The 18242-nt window shown below is 59.6% G+C and overlaps 2 protein-coding genes across 5 annotated transcripts; both read right to left on the reverse strand.

Moving 5' to 3' along the window:
- Positions 1-3162: 3162 nt before the first annotated feature.
- Positions 3163-9322, reverse strand: LOC127389798 (uncharacterized). 3 transcript variants are annotated; one of them, XM_051630645.1, is made up of 9 exons: positions 8683-9322; positions 8376-8564; positions 7698-7853; positions 7216-7330; positions 6387-6568; positions 5461-5639; positions 4941-5091; positions 4551-4675; positions 3163-4455 (listed from the first exon to the last, which is right to left on the reverse strand). In XM_051630645.1, the coding sequence occupies exons 3-9, from the start codon at positions 7750-7752 to the stop codon at positions 3679-3681; spliced, it is 1584 nt and encodes a 527-aa protein (XP_051486605.1). In that variant the 5' UTR covers positions 7753-7853; positions 8376-8564; positions 8683-9322; the 3' UTR covers positions 3163-3678. The 3 variants fall into 3 exon arrangements, with proteins under 3 accessions (XP_051486605.1, XP_051486606.1, XP_051486607.1); XM_051630646.1 differs by lacking the exon at positions 8683-9322 and having other exon boundaries at positions 8376-8585; XM_051630647.1 differs by lacking the exons at positions 6387-6568; positions 7698-7853; positions 8376-8564; positions 8683-9322 and having other exon boundaries at positions 7216-7602.
- Positions 9323-9606: 284 nt separating this feature from the next.
- Positions 9607-16802, reverse strand: FAAH2 (fatty acid amide hydrolase 2). Of its 2 annotated transcripts, XM_051630496.1 has the most exons (12): positions 16618-16802; positions 16365-16447; positions 15978-16111; positions 15585-15794; positions 15107-15226; positions 14632-14767; positions 13776-13893; positions 13102-13221; positions 12082-12193; positions 11329-11523; positions 10444-10644; positions 9607-10291 (listed from the first exon to the last, which is right to left on the reverse strand). In XM_051630496.1, the coding sequence occupies exons 1-11, from the start codon at positions 16792-16794 to the stop codon at positions 10469-10471; spliced, it is 1581 nt and encodes a 526-aa protein (XP_051486456.1). In that variant the 5' UTR covers positions 16795-16802; the 3' UTR covers positions 9607-10291; positions 10444-10468. The 2 variants fall into 2 exon arrangements, with proteins under 2 accessions (XP_051486456.1, XP_051486454.1); XM_051630494.1 differs by having other exon boundaries at positions 9607-10644.
- Positions 16803-18242: the final 1440 nt, after the last annotated feature.

Consider the following 18242-nt stretch of genomic DNA (forward strand, 5'->3'; position numbering starts at 1 on the left):
TGCTGGACGAGTTAGCCATGGCTCTGGTGGGGTCTGGAGGAGGCTCAGAACACAACATGGGACCAACATTTGGACAAAACATGTGGATCCATGCTTCCTTGTTGCATGATCTTCCTCCCCAAGGGACCAGAGCAGCGGTAAAGCCTTTGGCCACTTGGGCATCCTGAGCTGATTCTCAGTGAGTGTCCTCGTCCCTGATGAGAGGATTTAGCAAGAGATGAGACTTGTCCTCTGCAGATGGCAGCTGCCAGACCCTCCTCGCTGGAGGAATATTTGAGCTTGCTGGCACCCAGAGGAGCCTCTCCCATTATCCCAGAGGCTGGCAATGCAAAATTTTAAGCTCTCAGGAGCTGCAAATCAGCCTTGGGTGTTGTTCGTGGGGAGAGGGGACAGAAAAGTTCATGCAATGCCCTTTCCTACCTCTCCCAACTTTGGGGCTTGGCCAGGTTGAGCAGTACCTGCTTCAGAGATGCCACCAGGGAAGTGCCTTTGAAATCTTGGTGGGAGATCCATTTTTCTCAGTCTCTTGCGTACTCTCCTCTTGTGGGGTGGGACATCATGGAGCCTTTCCTGAGGAAGATTAGAGAAGGTGCTTGGAAGCTTGAACATATTTTTTTTAACCAAGAGGCTGATCATGACCATGCTGACCACAAAACAGGGGGACAGCAGTGTCTGCACGCCCGGGTACTGGCTCTCATTTTTCATTAAGTGGTTGAAGATGCATTAGCAAGAGATCATTACTTCTGTCTGCAAATCCCTGCCTGTCAGGCACAGATCAGATGGAGAGACAGATGAGGCAAAACGTTCATCCATCCTGACTGGGCATGCTGTTCAGCTGGGACTTATCTCCTGACAAAAATCCATACCTACCCTGTTTTCTAGCTGCTCTCATCCCCTGGAATTTTGGTTTCATGCCGTGTAATGAAAAATCCTGGAGGCAAGCTCATTAGTTCTGCTGCCAGGACACAGCCAGGAAGCACAGCTGGAGAGGGTTGCCATGGGGTGAGAGGATGTGCCCCAGCTCAGGGGGCAGCTCTGCCTGTACACTCTATCACTGGGTCTTGGTGGGCAGGGAACTACAGATCAGCGTGCCCAGAGCGTGGCCCTGGGTGACCCAGGCATCCCAATCACCCCTTGGTGCTCAACACCTGAGTCCCAGCCTGCCAAGCCACAGGAAAGCTCCTGCCTGGGGAGAAATCACACTGCTCTGAGACAGCAAGTTCCCATCTCTGTAGCCTACAGCCCTGCAGCCATCTCCATGCATGAGCTTCAAGTACATCACACAGTCTCTAGCTTTTAGGGCTTCCTGTACAGTGTCCACTCACATCCCAGTGGACTTGCCAGTAAACCCACCCATCTCCTGACCTGTTAGCCCAGCACTAGAGGGAGAGATGCAGGCAAGGCAGAGAGCAGGCAGAGCAGGGGCACAGGGACACAGCAGATCCAGGGCTGCTGTAGCCCACCTTTGTCTCACGGCTGTCAAAGGCAAAACAGCCATGAACAGAAACTTTGTTCTGGCAGCCTGCAAAATATTAGTGCTTAATTTCCCCCATCATTTCAGGAGCTGCTGTCTCCCTCGTGTTTGTAGGTGCTACATTTCCTATGTGGCAGCTGCAAAAGCCCCGTTAGCCCCCGCATGGCACTTTTCCACTCTCCGATACTTTTATAGGCTGGCAGCTCAGCTCTCTGAGAATTAGTAATAAGAAATACCCTCTCGTATGGTCCTAAAACTGTTATTTCTAATAAAGAGCTGTTTTCAGCTGCAGTCCTCTCATTGCTTTGATCTGGTACCAGCAGTAGCTGAGAACACAGCAGCAGCAGCACAGGGAGCAGCCAGGAACGAGCCTGTGATCGAGTGAGTGAGTCAGAGCTTCCACAGCCCCCACCGAATCCCTCCCAGCCAGTCTCCAAGGCCACGGGGCTATGGGGCTGGCCTGGGGGTCAGAGGACACACCACTGGCTCAGCTGTGTCCCCAGGCACCTGGGACACCTGCGAGCACACAGGGCTGGGTGCCTGCACATGCCTGAGCACTGTGGCAGGGATGGAGTGACCAGGCTGGGCACCCTGCTGTGCCCCAGGACAGCCCCATCTGGAGTGTGTCCCCCAGACACACTCTGCGCAGCCCCTGAGCTGTGCACGGTGGTGGCAGGTCCCGTTGGGGCACACCAGGACCTCGCCCCCGCAGCAAGCATCATGCCTCCTTGCAGTGCAGAGCCCCGTGCGCCGTTCACACCTCCAAGGGGAAGCAAAAAACCTCCTTTCACATCAACTCGAAAACTTCACCTGCTTAAATACCATCTTGAAATGTCAGGAGCCTTTTGCATTTTTCCACTCTGCATGAATGTCTCTGTTTCATACAGAACAGAGACATCTCAGCTGCTGCAGCCACCCCCTGGGCTGGGCTGAGTCCCTGCTGCTGGTGAGTAACTTGCCTGAGTCACCCCCAGGGAACCCAGCACTGTCACCCTGCCAAGGGAAGAGGAGGAAGGCTGGAAGCCCGGCAGGGTGAGGGCAGAGCCACCCTGGGAGGCTGCTGGCTGGTGTGTGATGGCTCACAAGGTTGGAAAGTGGCCCCATGCAGCCCAAACAGCTCCCCGGGGCTGGCAGCGCTGACCCCTTCATCCTCTCCACCAGATGCCTGGATGCTGGACAATTTCTCACCTGTTCCCAAATCCAGCATAAATCTTACCAGTCCAGGATCCTGGATCTGTGTCCCAGGGCTGGAATCTACAGATCCCAGCCTGCTGCATAGCACAACACTGCCTGGCTGCAGGTGCAGCCTCAGACATCCCAGAGACAGTGGCAGGGCTCCTCAGGAGTAAATTGCCCCAGTCCTGGCAAGAGGAATAATAAACATATCCAGCGGTTGCTGAAGAACCAGCTTTTTCCCACATGACAGCAACATACAAACCAGCTGTGGGTGTAATTTTCTCCCAGGGAAACCCAAATTTTTCCTAGTGCCTTTCCCAGATGCTGCTCAGGCAGGGCAGCGCTGGCTCTGTAACAGAGAAAGAACAGGCACAGGAGCTAATTTTCTATAATAAATTAGTGTTATTTCAAAAACAGCTCCAGTGCACAATCAGTATTTCCAGACAAGTGAAAAACACCAAACAAACCCCCCCACACTCCCCCCTTTCATTAAAGACATTTATATATACATGTGTGTGTATATATGAAAATACATACATAAATTTGCCTTGGTATATATACTGTACACACACACATCCCCTCCCTAGAAGTGTTCGAGGTCAGGCTGGATGGGGCTTGGAGCACTCTGGTCTCATGGAAGGTGTCCCTGCTCATGGCAGGGGGTTAGGAACTAGATGGTCTTTAAGGTCCCTTCCAACCCAAACCAGTCTGTGATTCTATATACACACATATAGGTGGACAAATGGATACAACTTTTGGGGCTCCAACTTCAGTACGTATTCTTCATGCTTTGGTTCAAGAGCACCAAAGCCATGGAGGGAGGCTCTGAAGATGTTGATCTTGGCCATCTGTGGCAGCCGTGCCTGGAGCGTGCCCGTGCCTGCCGGCGTGGGCCCTGCCCCAGTCCCAGGCCCAGCCAGGCACAGGCAGGTCAGAGCAGGCAGCCAGTGTGGCTGCTGCAGGCAGCACCTCCAGCTCTCTTTGCTGCTGTGACAGGGTGATGGCAGCTCCCAGCATGTCCTTCCCTGCTATGGCTCCCCATCAGCCCGAGGACGCAGCTCGTAGCCAGAGAAGGCAGCTGCCTGCAGGGCCTTGGAGGGCAGGTGGGGCAGCTGGCAGGGGATGCCAGGTGCTGTGGGCTCAGGGCTGCCTGGCTGCACAGTGCTGTCACCCGGCTGTAGCTCAGTCCACAGGGGCTGGAGAGCATGGATGAGCTGCCTTCCATCCTCCTCCTCACTAGCATGCAGCTTCACGGAGCTGAGCTGGACCCCGTGTCCTGGCACACCAAGGCTCTCCTGCAAGTCCTCCTGGCTGAAGCTCCTGCCCGGTGCGGGCAGAGGAAGGCAGCTCCCTGCTCCCAGGGCTGGGCACTGGCACTTAGAATAAAGCTGGAGGTGCTGGGAGAGCAATGTCTCGGATATCCCATAGTCTCCATCACCTGTGTAGCTGTCTCTGCCCTGTCCCACGGACACCAGCTGCTCCAGCACATTGTCCTCATCTGCCTCCTCATCCTCTTCCAGCTGTGATGAGATCTGGTAGCTGAAGGCATGGCCCGGCCGGCCCAGGGTGCAGGATGGCTGCTGCCCCTCACAGCAGCCTGGCCCAAAGCCATTGGCACAGTATCCACTCACGTCCTGGGGGAGGCTTCCTCTGAGGAGCAGCCGGACCGCTGGCACTCCCTGCTCGGCTACAGGCAGCCCATGGGATGGGGACATGGGTGGCAGGAGCAGGGACAGTGAGTCCTCCTTGAGCTCAAGGGCAGGCACCCCCATGGTCTTGCTCAACTCCCTGTTCTGGAGCCCCTGCTGGGAAGTGGAGACAAGCCATGAGCCCCAGGGCCAGGGGATGCTGGAGGGCGCAGCCGGGGAGGGTCCCGTGCCCTGCGCTCACGCTCACTCACCAGCGTTTCTGGGAGGTGCATCTCCGAGGGGCTGGGTAAGACTTGCAGGTGGATGGAGCAGAACCCAGCCAGGATAAGCAGCGGTAAGACGGCACTCAGCAGGACAAGGAGGAACCAGGGAAAGCCTATCAGGAGTTCACAACAAGCTGAGGGGTGGAAAGACCCTGGCAGGCATCTCCCCGCCCTGCAACCCCAGTGTCCTGTGGCTGACTGGGATGTTCTAGGAGGAGATGTGGGGCAAGCCCAAGGCAGCTGGCAAGAGAGCATCTCCCCAAGAAAGGTTCTCACAGGGCATTATTGGGCCACCAGCCCTGACCAGAGTGGCTGGGGGGGGAGAGTGACCCACACCTCCACGTGTCCATGCTGCAAGCAGGACCCAAGAGCTCCCACCTGCAGGGTCTGGCGGAGTCACCACACACTGCTCGGCCTCCCGGCTCTGTGTGGCCATCTCCACGGCCACTGTCCGGACACAGTAGTGGGTGCTGGGCTTCAGGGGCCCGAAGGTGCATGGTTCTTTCTCCCCTCTCCACCTGCAAGGTACCTGGAAGCAGAGGGGATGCATGGCCAGGGTGCCTGGAGATGGGGTCCGTACATTGCTTTGCTTCCCAGTGCTGCCAGAACACCCCACCTGCCTCAGGGTGCAGGGCACAGACCCTCCCTCCTGGCCTCCCAGCACCTCCAGCACTTGGATCTTCACCCCAGGAGGTGTCTAGGGCTCAGAGCACCTCATTAATCTCTTTAAAACATTAATCTACTGCATGCTTTCATCCAAACAGAAATTGTGACAGGATTTTCTTATTCACACAGACTAGAAGAGGAAAGGGATCTCCTGCTGCTCCCCAGCTGCCAGCAGAGCATCTTGCACCCCTGGCACTGCTGCCTTCTGAGCCATCCCCACCCCACCACGTACCACCTGGACGAGCAGGTCCCCTTCATACAGCTGCAGCCAGTACCGCAGCTTCTGCAGAACTTGGTCCACTGGCTCATGGGAGCCATTTGTGCAGGGGTAGGGGGTGAGCGGCATGGTGAGATTTACGCTGAGGTTGTGGCCCTGGAGCAGCCAGGACAACGTGGGGGGACCCACAATTGCTGCAGGGAGGGGAAAAAAAAAATAAATAAAAAGGAGAAGGAAAATTAAGCCCTCCAAAACAGAAGGCAGATACCCTGTTTCTCTATAAATTATGTTCTACTGGACATCCCACTCCTAGTGCAGAGAAACCTGATGCGAGCCTGGTGGCACTTTGTGCTGTGAAACCAGCTCAAGTAACAGCAGCCACCACATCTTTGCGTCAGCCAGAACTGCTCTGCCTTCTCCAGTCACACCAACAGGCCAGGACAGACCTCACAGCACCTGCTGCTCCCCACTGCTGAGCACTTCATCCCTGAGCCATCAGATGATGGTCTAGAGGCTGGCTGTGGAGCACAGCAGTTGCTCTTTCAGCCAAGCACACCTATTGTTGTGCCAGCCAGATGCAGAGGGAATAAAAGAGGGAACACAAACAGCTGGTGTACATCCCATTTGAGCTGCTCACCCATCCTGTTCATTGCAGCAACCCCCTACGAGGTGGGTCAGGGAAAGGTCCTGAAGTTTTTCCTCCCATCCGTGGTCCTCAACTCACTGTGACTCCTCCTCTGTCCCCTTGCTTTTCACCCAGCTCTTCTCCAGAAGCTCTACTCCCAGCCCTTGCCTCCAGCTAGAGCTCCTAGAACTTTTCCCACCGATGTATCTTCATATGGTTTCCCATCATATCCCACCACATCTCTCCAAGGACCCCTATCCCCATCGACTCCCAAGGAAGAGCAGGAGCCCAGCTGAAGAGGCTCCCAGGTCCTTACTGTCTCTGTACAGCTGCAGCTCGCTGGATTTGGCCCACTCGGACAGCTCATCTCTGGCCATCACTCTCACCCTTGCCCAGTAGATACTGTGGATTGCATCAAAACACAGATCACATGCCGAGGAGGAGCTGGTGCTGTTCCCCCAGCAGGCATCTGCCTTGGTCCAGTCAAAGGTTGTGTTCCTGGAGAAAATGCAGGGATTTCTCCTTTTCAGCACCTTCCTAGCTAAAATGAAAGGCTTCCCAGCCATGGTCACCCTGTCTGAGCGGAAAGCATGAGAGAGCAGAGATACCGGCCAGCAGTGTCCTGTGGTGCCAGCAAGCCAAGTCTGCCCTGGTGGGACAGCTCCAGGAGTGCTGTGCCCTGACCTGTGCTCTCCACTACAAGAGAAAACATCTCCACAGCAGATAAAGCCCTCGGAGGGGCCAAAGGTGGCCAAGGGGTTGAGGCATCTGTGGCAGGAGGGAGGCTGAACCAGCAGGGAACTTGCTTAGCCTCAGAAGAAAGTGGCTTAGGGTGGGAGGCTGTATCATAGAATGGCTTGAGGCAGAAAGAACCCGCCTAGTCCAACCCTCCTACAATAAGCAGGGACATCTTCAGCTAGATCAGGTTGCAGTAAAAAAGGTGGAGAATTCTCAGCAGTGCCCAATGAAAGGACAAGAGATGATCAAAACATGACACAGTTCTGGGCTGTCTCTGCCTCAACAGGGGTGTGAGGAGCTGGTCTCTGGAGCTCCTGCTGTCCTCTGACTGCTGGGGGTCCATGGCAGCTCCCTGCCGGGATGCTGGGGCTCGACGACCCTCCGCCCCCTCCTCTGGTCCCACTTACCTCCACTCCACCTGGTACGTGGTACCGTCGGGCCAGCTGGGGTCTGGCTCCCACCGCAGGCGGACATGGAAGTTTTGTGCCTCCAGCCTCACGTCCCGCGGAGGCAACAGTTTTCCTGGGAGGGGGAAGCAGAGGGGCTCTACAGCGGCCCGCTCCTTGGCCAGTCACCGCCTGGTCACACTGCACGAGCCTCCCCGCACCGTTCCTCCCCCAGCTTCAGACCCACATAGGCAAACACAGACTTCCTGACAGCCCTGCACATCCGCATTCCATGAATCTCTCGCACCCCCTGGAGCATCCAATCTGCCGTCCCGGGAAAGGCACCAACACCCTGAGGCATTCGCTGGAGATTCCGGGGGTTTCTTTCCTGTCACACCTTGGAGACCACTCGGTCTCCTTCTCCTTGCAGGTACCTTCTGCACGTCTGAGAGCTGTCCCTGTGCTTCTCCCCGCAGCGCAGCCAGAGCCACCCCCAGACTTACCCCGGAGCAGGGTGCAGCCGGCCAGGGACAGGAGCAGGCTGAGGGCAGAGCTCATCCCGCGCCCCGTCCATCTGTCCGGGCCCTACGCTGCCGTGCTGGGCGGCCCGGCGGGCCGGACCGGTTCTGCCACCCGCGGACACCAAGGGCAGCCGGCACCTGGGATCGGAGAAAATACTTTCCTTCCGGAAACTGTTGCCATTGGCAGCCGCCGCAGCCAGGCCCGCGCCCGGAGGCCGTGTCCGCAGCCGCGGGACGGGACCCCCTGCTGCCCCCCCGCGGGGTGCGGTGGCCCTTGGGGACAGCGGGCAGCTGCCCCGCGGCGCCGGGCACGTGCTGCAGGGGTCCCGCACTGCACCCACCTCCCGCTGGTCCCCCGTGGCTGGTCCCCCACCCTCAATGTGGCAAGCAGCCACACTACCCGTGTCACCAGGAAGAGTCTGATGCTCACAGCGCCTGGCTGTGACTCAGCCCTGCTCCAGGTGTGACTCACACCGGCACAACAGGTCCTCTACGGCGAGGGCAGCGCGGAAAGGGGCACCCCCAGGCACCCCCTCGCCGTGCCCCGAGCAGGGACCCAGGTCCCCGTGAACCATGGCAGAGGCTGGTCCCACCGAGCACCTGTGGCACGGTCCTGCACAGCCCGCAGGGACACTGGGGCAGCACCGCATACCGCCTCACCTCATGGCTGCCTCTGCAGGCAGGGACAGGACTGCTCCAGCCGCAGCGGGAGGCTGCATGCAGGGGCCAGCACTGTCCCAGCACGGCCACAGGATGCTCCCTGCCAGCCCCTGCTGACCCCAGCACAGCCGGTCCCCGTCTGCCTCAGGCAGAGGGAAAAACTCGAAGCCCCTTCCCACGTTGTGGTTTCTGCGAAAACATGGTTTAGTGGCTACCCTGTCGGCTGAGATAGCAGCCAGCAAGCCCCCTCTTCCTTTGCTGCATCCCCCATGGCCATGCTGCCCCGGAGCCCCCCGCTCCTCCCTACCTCGGGCCTCGCAGCCGCTCATCTGGCCCCACCGCACCAGGAACCAGCTGGACCCCCCACAGCAGCGCCGGCCGGGACCACCAGGCTCCGCTGAACACACCGACCTGCTGCTCAGCAGCCCCACATCAGGCTCTGGGAACGTTTGCTGGAAGCATCCCTGGGGCTGCCTCGGTCTCAGGCTCCCTCCAGCTGGGGACAGCCCCGCGGGCTCTGTGCCACGGCGGCGGGAGGCTTCGGAGGCGCCGACGGCACAGCAGGTAATTTGGCTTTGTTGGTTGGAGCCCTTTGCCTGGGTCAGGGTTTTTCTTCTTTCCTCCTTCCTCGTTGCGGGTGCCTGGCTGTGTCGGCTCAGCAGTGCCCTCTGCGAGCTAGCGGTAGGATGCCCTGGATGTACCCGTGTCCCCCTCGCAGGGGCCATCAGTGGCTTGGAGACAGGACAGCAGCACAGGGATCAGGCCAGGACCAAGGGCAACAGGACAGACACAAGTCAGGACATCCCCCAAAACACAACCGAGGGGTTTCACCCTGGCCAAGATCAGTGCTGCAGGCTGGGCAGATGGACCTGGCACCCACACCCTGCTGTGCCCCAAGACCCCAAGGAGCCCACCTGTGGCTCAGCCCCAGTGCACAAACACCAGACCTTGGCAGCCTGCTCGGGAGAGAAAAGGGCTGGGGCTGCACCTTCTGGGAGCCCAGCACTGTGCAAACCCCGCCAGTGCTGCAGAGACTGGGCATCCTAAAGCAAGAGCCCAGCAGCAGCTGGATGCCACCCCTGGGGCAGACACCAGCACCTTCATGGCTCCCCCTGCACCACACCAGCAGCATCCAGCAGTCCTGGCACAAGTGGAGATGGGGCTGGTGCCCAGGGAACTGGCTGCCCTGCAGCTGGCTGGGCATCAGCTGTTGGGAACAGAGACATGCAACTGGAAGCAAAGTGGACAGATTTTAATACCACCCTCGCTGAGAACACCTTACCCCTGCTGCCCACCCCAGGACAGCCTGCCCTGCTGCCTGCACCTGCTCATGGGACAGAGGCCAGGCAGCTCAGGAGGGGGTGGCAGGGGCAAGGGACACCAATCAGGCCAGGTGAGCCCTGGGAGAAAGGGGAAGAAAAGCCAGGCAGGAGGTGCTTCAGTGGTCTCAGCACAGAGTGCCCAAATTGCTTCTCCAGAGCTGCCAAAAGCTCCTGCTACCCTGCCCGCTGGCTTTGTGCTGAGCCCAGCATCATCCACCACACCCCATACCACCAGTGGGAAGAGCCTGTGGCTGCCTCCAGCACCCTCAGCCCCTCTCCCAGTTCCACTGGGGTGGTGGGGGAACCCTGTGGAGAACTGGAGGGGACAGTGAGCTTGTGGTGACCAGCTGCAGGCACAGCTGTGGCCAGAGCAAGCCCACAGAGGATGATGGGTGCAGGCAGGGAGCCTCGGGGTGGTGCTGGCACCTCTCCTCCTTGGTCTTCACCAGCCTCATCAAAACAGTGAGTGTTACAGAGCGACAGCCATCATCATGTCCAGGACAAGGTGGGTGTCCACCCTGGGCAGGACACAGATCACAGACCACTGGGACTCCTGAGGGCCACGTGGAGGGCAGGTCTCACCCCTGGCTGGTGCTGCAGGAAAGAGACTAATCCAACTGCAATATCCCAGCTTGTCCAGGGGCTGGAGGCACCCCTGGCAGCTCCCAGGATGGGGAGTGAAGGGAGCAGGCAGTGCCATGACAGGATCAGGCATCAGCACTTGCCACCACTTCACCAGGCCCCACCATCTCTGTCCCGCAGGGGCCCAGGTTAAAGTTTCCCAGGTAGGACCCATCCTCCGAAGGCCTTCTCCAGGTAGCGGGCCACCGCCAGCGTCAGGTGGTCGTTGTAGGGGGCTGCGACCAGCTGGATGCCCAGGGGCAAACCCTCGCTGCTCAGGCCCAGCGGGCACTGCGTCACCGGCAAGCCCAGCACGTTGAAGATCGCTGCAAGAGAGGAGGCTGCATCAGAACAGGCACAGCCATGGGAACACAGCACCCTCCTGGCTGTCCCACCCCAGAGGGAGTTGCTACCATGCACAGTGCCGTGCTCCTGGGAGCTGGTCCTCCCTCTGGGGCAGGGTGACCCCCCAGATAGAATCCTAGAATCATTAAGGTGGGAAGGGACCTTAAAGATCATCAAGTTCCAACCCCCCTGCCATGAGCAGGGAACCCTACCACTAGACCAGGTTGCACAAAACCTTGTCCAACCTGGCCTTAAAAACCTCCAGGGGTGGGGCATCAACAACCTCCCCAGGCAACCAATTCCTGTTCCTCACAACCCTTATAGTTAAGAATTTCTTCCTAATATCTAACCTAAATCTCCCCTCTCTCAGTTTAAAACCATCAGCCCTTGTCCTATCACTATCTTCTCTGATGAAAAGATGAAAAGATCAGACACATCAATCAAACCTGCCCTGTGTAGAGCAGGTACAAACCATGCTGGTTTTAAAGCATAATCCTAATCCTTGTCCCATGTTATGGAGCAGCAAGACACCCCTCTGCGCTGCAAAGCCCACTGTCAGCGATGGAAAAACTCCAGGTAAAACACCCTGGCTCCCAGCCTGCCCTGCAATGGGTGAGGGCAGCCCTGAGCCCCTGCTGTACCCAGCAGGAGGTGCAGCTGCTCACCTGTGTAGGCGAAGTTGAAGGGCATGCAGATGGGGCAGTTGTGCCGGGGAGCTACGGTGGGGTGTGAGGGGTAGAGGAGCACCCCGTCGGGCCCCAGCAGGGCCTCCATCTCCTCCTGCAGGCTCTTCCCCATGCTCACCAGCTTGGCGTTCCCACCAGGGTTGAGCTTCATCACCTTCTCCGTCAGTCCCAGGGCTGCAGGGCAAGGGCACAAATGGGAACAGAGGGCAGGTGGGTTAACCAGGCTGGAGAGCACATTGCCCAGCTTCACACAGCATCTCAACCCTCCTGGTGGGACCCCCAAGTCCCTCTCCCTGCCAGCACATCTCCACAGCTTTGCCAAGGGAAAGACTTTCAGCCTGCCATCCCTTCAAGGAGATCATCCAGCCACTGGGATTGAGCAGAGCCAGGAAAGTGACCTCAGTGTTCATTAGACAGCCACACGACAGTGCTAATTAGGGTTCTCTGGTACCTGCTGCTAAGCAAGAGACAGGTGCAGAGCCCTGGCTGCCTCTGAGCCCCAGCTCTGGCAGGGCTCACAGCAGAACACCCTGCCTGTAGCTCCACTGTTCAAGATCCAGCCAACTCCCCCTCAGTATTTGACTCGAGGACAGTGTCATTACCAACACCAGTCTGGAGCTGCTCCCAGCAAACTCCAGAGTCCCTTAGTGGGCACTGCCAAGGCACTGCTTTCATTTAACAAATTCCTCACCACCACTGCCTCCACACGCCCTGGAGCCCCTCCAGCCTTACCGATAGCTGGGAGAGTGTGGGAAGACATTCCCACGAGCCACTTCACCAGCTCCCAGAGCGGCCACACCGGCTTCCCATGATCCCCCAGCAGGTCTGTGAAGAGCTGTGCTTCCTGCAGCAGACATGGACATGGACATGCTCCCTCTGTCAGCACGTGGCAGGGAGGACCCCCCACACCATCAGCAGTGAACCCTCTGACTGCCCAACTATCCTGATGTGGCTACTCCCCCCGTCAGTTCCGTGGCTCCGGCACTGATCCAGAGTGGCAGCCAGAGCATCTCCCCCTGCCATGGACCACCAGCGGCGACCTCACTCCATGCGGGGAGAGCCCCCTTAAGCAGCACCTTCCAGTGCCCCTCCTCGGACACCATGGTAGGGGTGATGCTCTGGATGAATCTCCTGGAGGCATCTGCTGCCGTTATACAGGGGTGGGATTGGGAAAAGGGAGGCAGAGGGGACCAGGTGTGCCCTCCTTACCTAGGTGGGCTTGGTTCATTCTTCACTGCTGCCTGTGTGGCAGAATGCAGGGGGTACAACACTCCTGAGAGATTACTTTTGCTACAAAACCCTTCCTCGCACGCGCAGAGCCTGGGGCAGGGGCCGCCATTCAAGGACAAAATCACACACTCGGGCCTGCTGCCAAAAAGCTGCTAATCCCCTGCCACGGGCCTGGCATCCCGACGGGCACGGATCCCGGCCGGCGGCGCAGCACGGAGGGCACTGCTGGCTCGGCTGCCTCAGCCGCTCGCACAGGAAAGGTCACCGTGCTGACATAGCCTTCCCTTCCCTAAACCTTATGGCTCCTCTGATGGGAGCCACATCATCTCCTCATAGGAAAGCAAGGGAGAAGGGGCTGTGCAGCTTTGGAGAGAGATTAAAGGAGGATTGGGGAGACAAACAGAGCAGAGAAAGCCCTTGGGCAGGCTAGGAAGCCCTGCAGCTCTCCATGGCTGGCCCCAAACAGCCAGTTCTTCCCCACTGCCACCAAATTTGTGCCTTTGCCAGCACAGTCTGACACACCTGCCCATCACTGTCCTTGGACGACATCATGGCTGACCAGATCTGGAAAGAATACTTCATCTTGTGGATTGCCACATGCTTAACTTGGACCCCCAGCTTGCCTTCGAGGTGCTCCACCACCTAAGGGGAAGAGCAGGAATGGTTCGTTTCCACAGGGATGTGATGTGCTGAGGTTGGTGCATGGAAAGGGGACAGAAAAGAGCCCAGGAACAGCTTCTCTCTCCTGCCATGCAGGAGATCCCACAAGGATACCCTAAGCAGCAGGACCTCTTCAATCCAGTAACAACCCCAGAGCCATGCAAGGAGCCCCCCACCCCAGTGATACTCCAGAGGAGCATCGAGAGCAGAACAATCAGCACAGAAGTTTTCATTGAAGAACTAAAAGGTTCCTTTCCTGGGGCAAAAGCTTTGGACACCCCAGTGCACTCCAACACATAGGTACTGCTACCAAGGCCATCTGCAGACACACATGAGATTCTCCCCATTTCTTCTTAACACAGAAGATGACAAACATCCTTCCTCTTTTTTTCTGCGGGAAGCACAGGGGCGGGACTCCAGGCTACCTCTGTGGCTCTGCAGCCCTACGTCCCACCAGCACAAAGCAGCTTGCCTTGGACCTCTCCCCAGGTTCTATCTCCAAGCTCACCCTAGTGAGAGCCAACCTCTGTTCCTACCTTCTTTTGGGCCTGCAAGATCTCCTTGTCCACAGGTGACACAAAAATGGACCCACCATCATGATCCATGCAGTGAAATTTTATTTTCTCCAGCGACACCTTTTCATTCAACTTCAGCCTGAAGAAAGGAACGATGCTTTGCTCAGAACTATGTCCCTGGCTCCTCCTTGGCTGCCAGAGATGCTCACACACCCTCTGGACATCCAGCATGTCCTCAGAACACTCTGCTTTACCCACCAGGAAAGGACAGAGAGTCCCTGCAGATACAGACACCTGCTGCCCACAACCCATCCAGCTGCTTGCCTGACCCATCGTTCCCAGTTATTTCTGCGGGTCAGTTGCTGTTGGGAAAACCCTCATCTTTTGATATGCCTCATAATTACAGACCCTGCCTGTGGCCGAGGTTGGGATTGCACCACAGAGCCATGGAGAAACAGAAGCAGTAATGGGGAAAGTGACCACGTGTGGGGGGCAGCCAGAGCCCCCCGCTCTGCCCAGCCCCACTGGTGCAGGGACATGAACGGCTGGCTGGGGACATGCACCCACAAAGAGACCAAATGGGGCCGTGGTGGGGGACGGAAATGTCATCAACCAGCAACAGGAAAGCACGTGTCACAGCAGAACAGGCTGTGCTGGAGCAGCACAGGGAGGACCTGGCTGACCAGGGCAGCCCGTCCTCAGCACAGCACAGGGGAAGAACAGACCCGGCCGCACATCCTGCTGGAGCCAGGGAGCAGGAAGAAAACCAAGAACAAGCAGCCTGGGTGGAGCAGCCCTGTCCAGCACAGTGAACAGGACTGTGGCCAGGAAGCAGCCAAGACCAATTCAGCAGCTCGAAGCAGCAGGAGAAACTTACTTGTTGACCCCAGGGCCAGCCATGACCCTCAGCACGGGCTCCAGGTCCTCAGCGTAGCGGCACATGGGCCCGGTGCACAGGAAGCTGGTCCGCACTCCGTGGGCATTGGGGAACTGGCCGTCGTTGGGCACCACCCCTGCAGGCAAGGGGAGATGTGGGTGCCACCCTCCAGCACCAGGGTGACCAGGTGCACAGCGCGGGGGATGGAGGAAAATCACAGAGCAGGAACACCAGCTGCCAGGGAAACACCACAGCAGCAGATCCAGACCTTGGGAAAACATCCCACGCCAAGGATGTGATACCGAGCCCATGGTCGGCCACGGGCCTGTCCTGTGCAAGAAGCTGCCTGCTCCTTCACGGCCATCCCACTGGAGACATGCCCAGGAGCATCCCCAGACAGGTTCCCCTCACACCCCGTGTTCCACCTCCTGGCTCTTCTGCTGTGGAGGAGGGGAGACCCCCACGCCCGCTCTACCTGTGGTGGGTTTGTGGCCAAAGACCCCGTTGAAAAAGGCCGGCATCCGGATACTGCCGCCGATGTCGGAGCCCACGCCTATGACAGAGCAGGCAGCTGCCAGGACGCTGCCCTCCCCGCCTGCCAGGGAGAAAACACAGGATTGTAGTGCCCATCACCCAACAAAGCAGGAGCATCCCACAGTGGCCACCTTCCCCGGCAGCCAGGGGGCGAGGGAGCAGCCCTGGCTTTAGCGAGGTCTGGGAGACACCTGGGAACTGCTGGCCAAGGTTTTTCCTGCCCAAGGGCCACACCAGCACTGCAGTTTGCACACAGAGTGAGACAGAGCGATGCTGGGTTAACACCCAGGAGGTGCAGAGCAGCTGGACCTCTGAATGGCCCATGGGACTCCCAGGAGAGGGGGCTGTGAGCAACGTGCTGAGGCAGCACTCGGAGGAGCTGGGAACGCCTTCCTCCCGCGGCTCGTGCCGGGGCTCACCTGAGCTGCCACCTGCGATCCTCTGCAGGTCGTAGGGGTTGTTGGTCCGGCCGTAGACCCTGTTGCTGGACTCGTACCACATGCACAGCTCGCTGCAGTTGGTCACCCCCAGCGGGATGGCTCCAGCCTGCTTCAGCCGGGACACCACGGCGGCGTCCGAGGTGGCAACCACGTTGCAGCGGTTGACCAAGCCAGAGGTGTTGGGCATCCCTGTGGCACCAGGGTGGAGAGATGGAGGGACATGTCAGGGCTAAAATCAAGCACAGGTGAGCCCAGGCAGACCGGGTGCCAACCAGGGAAAGAGGAGCTGCCTCTCCCCAGATGCCCACCACCCCAGGGAGCACGTGGCAAGTCACAGGCTGTGAAGCTGGGGAGAAGCAAGGACCAACCCACCATGCAGGGAAAAGGCCTCCTTGACGGTGATGGGAACCCCTAACAAGGGGAACTTCTCCTCCAGGTACTCATCCCCAGGGCTCTCTGCCAGCAGCTTATCGACCTGCTGCGCTTCCTGCAGGGCCTCCTCGAACCTGCGAAGGACCAGCAGGGGAAGCTCCAGCGCTGCTCTCCAGGCGGGAGGGGCCAGCAGGGAGCGGGGTCTCCGCAGGACCGGCAGAGCCGGGGATCCCCCCAGCTCTTTCCGAGAGCCGCTCGCTTCCGCACCCGGCCGGTCCGCAGCTGGCAGCGCCGGTGGGGCCGGCCTGGGGCCCCGCCGTGCCCCCGGTATGAGGCAGCGCCCTGCCCGAGAGCCGGGGGCGGGGCTGCAGCGAGCCCCCCGCTCACCTGTCCTTCACCACGGCGTTGATGAGGGGGTTCACCTCCCGGATCCTCTCCACATACGCCTCCACCACCTCGACGCACGTCACCTGAAACAAGGGATAACGGGAATAACGGGGGAACCGCCGTGGGAGGGGGGAGTGGGCAGGCGGGTGCCCGGGAGGGCCGCGGGGCGGAAGCGGCGGCGGCGGCCGCAGCAGGAGGGCCGGGCCCCGGGGCCGGTGCTGCCGGTGCCCCCCCCCCCCCCCGCGGGTCGCACCTGCCGCGCGCGCAGCCGTGCCGCCAGCTGGCGCGCGGGCAGCAGCAGGAGCGCGCGGCGCGGGGGCGGGACGGCGCGCGGCGGCGCGGGGCGCGCGAGCCCCAGCAGCGCCAGGCAGGCGCGCGACAGCAGCCGCAGCAGCAGCGCCAGGCACCGCTCCGCGCGCGACAGCGCCATGGCCCGCTGCGCCCGCGCCGGAAGTGACGGCGGCGCCGCGCGCGTTGCCGCGGCAACCGGCCCGCCGGGCCCGCCGCCCTTCCGGCCGCTGAGCGCGGGCAGCGCCGGGCGGGCCGCGGCGGCCGCGTCTGGGGAAAAAGCGTGTGTTTTAAAGCAAGAATTTAGGCAGCACCTGAGCTGGCCTTTCCACACCCCCTTCCCGCCCACAGAGCTGGGAATCGCGTTATCAGGGACAGGGGGGTCACGAGGGAAAACACTGAACGTCTTTCATGGCTGCACAGCCGACAAGTCCGCGTTTATCAGAGTGAGCAGCAGCGTTCGTGCCCCGGGAGGATGCCGGGCTGGCCTCCGTCCCCTATCGACCCGAGCTGGCCATAAAGGGATTCAGCCATCTCGATAATGGTTCTTTTCTTAGAAACTCCTGTCAGAGAGACCTGTTTTTCCTGCCTGGTGCAGATGGAGAAGTAAAGGAAACTTCCCTGCTTGGATTTAGCTTCCTCTCCCTGGGAAGGCAGCCCCTGTGGCTGGCAGCGTGTCAGCAGGTTCAAATCTGCTTTTTCCTTCCCCTGGCATTGCTGGAACTCTCGTGGCCTCGTCCGAGTCCTTAGGTGGCCTTTGCTTTTCATCCCGCAATGTCCCCAATGCCACGCGTGCCCGTGGGGAGGGTTTGCGCGCTGCCCTCGCCTGGCCTCACACCCGCACTGTTGTGCAAACACGGTTAGCAGAGCCCGAAGTCACCTGTGCGGGAAACACCAAGTCAGGATTTGTTAAAACCTGCCCGGTCTGGATCTCTTCCCCAGCGCAAAAACAAACAAACAAACAAACAACCTTTTGGGAAATTAAAATAAAAAGTATCCTGACAGCACAACTCTTTTCCTTTGCAAAATGAGCCATTTACATCTTATTCTTCAGAGTCCAGAAGAAAACAGGGGTTTGTGCAGAACAATGCGGGGCGGGGGAGCGGGGAGGGGCAGTGGAAGGTTCGGATTTAAACACAACAGCTCGGGTGCTTGATCCCCACCCGGTCCCGGGAAACCAGCCCGGGTTGGACGGCGGCTCCTCCGCCCCCACCCCGGCCCTGTGCCCCCGCCGCGGGGCCCGGAGCCGGGCGCAGGGCCCTCCCGCTCCAGCCGGGCGTGCGGGGCGCGGCGGGTTCAGCTCCCGGGGCTGCCCCGAGCGGGGCCGGGGCTGCCGGGAACGGCGGCACGTGCCGGCGGCTTTTCCTCCTGGCAATTAAAACCGGAGCGAGCCACAGCTGGGACAAGGCAGTGCTGGGTTTATTCACGGCGTTGTTGACTTGGCTGCTGCTCACAGCTGCTGGAAGGAGGCATCCTTCCCTTGGCTGCCCAGCCCGTGCCCCCCGCCGGGCAGTCCGGCTGCCCAGCCGCCCGGGCAGCCCCCCGGGACCTGCGGCTGCTGCAGAGCCCACCCGCAGGGCCGCCCAGCGC

Source organism: Apus apus, chromosome 12 (genome assembly GCF_020740795.1).
Source record: "Apus apus isolate bApuApu2 chromosome 12, bApuApu2.pri.cur, whole genome shotgun sequence".
Lineage (NCBI taxonomy): Eukaryota > Metazoa > Chordata > Aves > Apodiformes > Apodidae > Apus > Apus apus.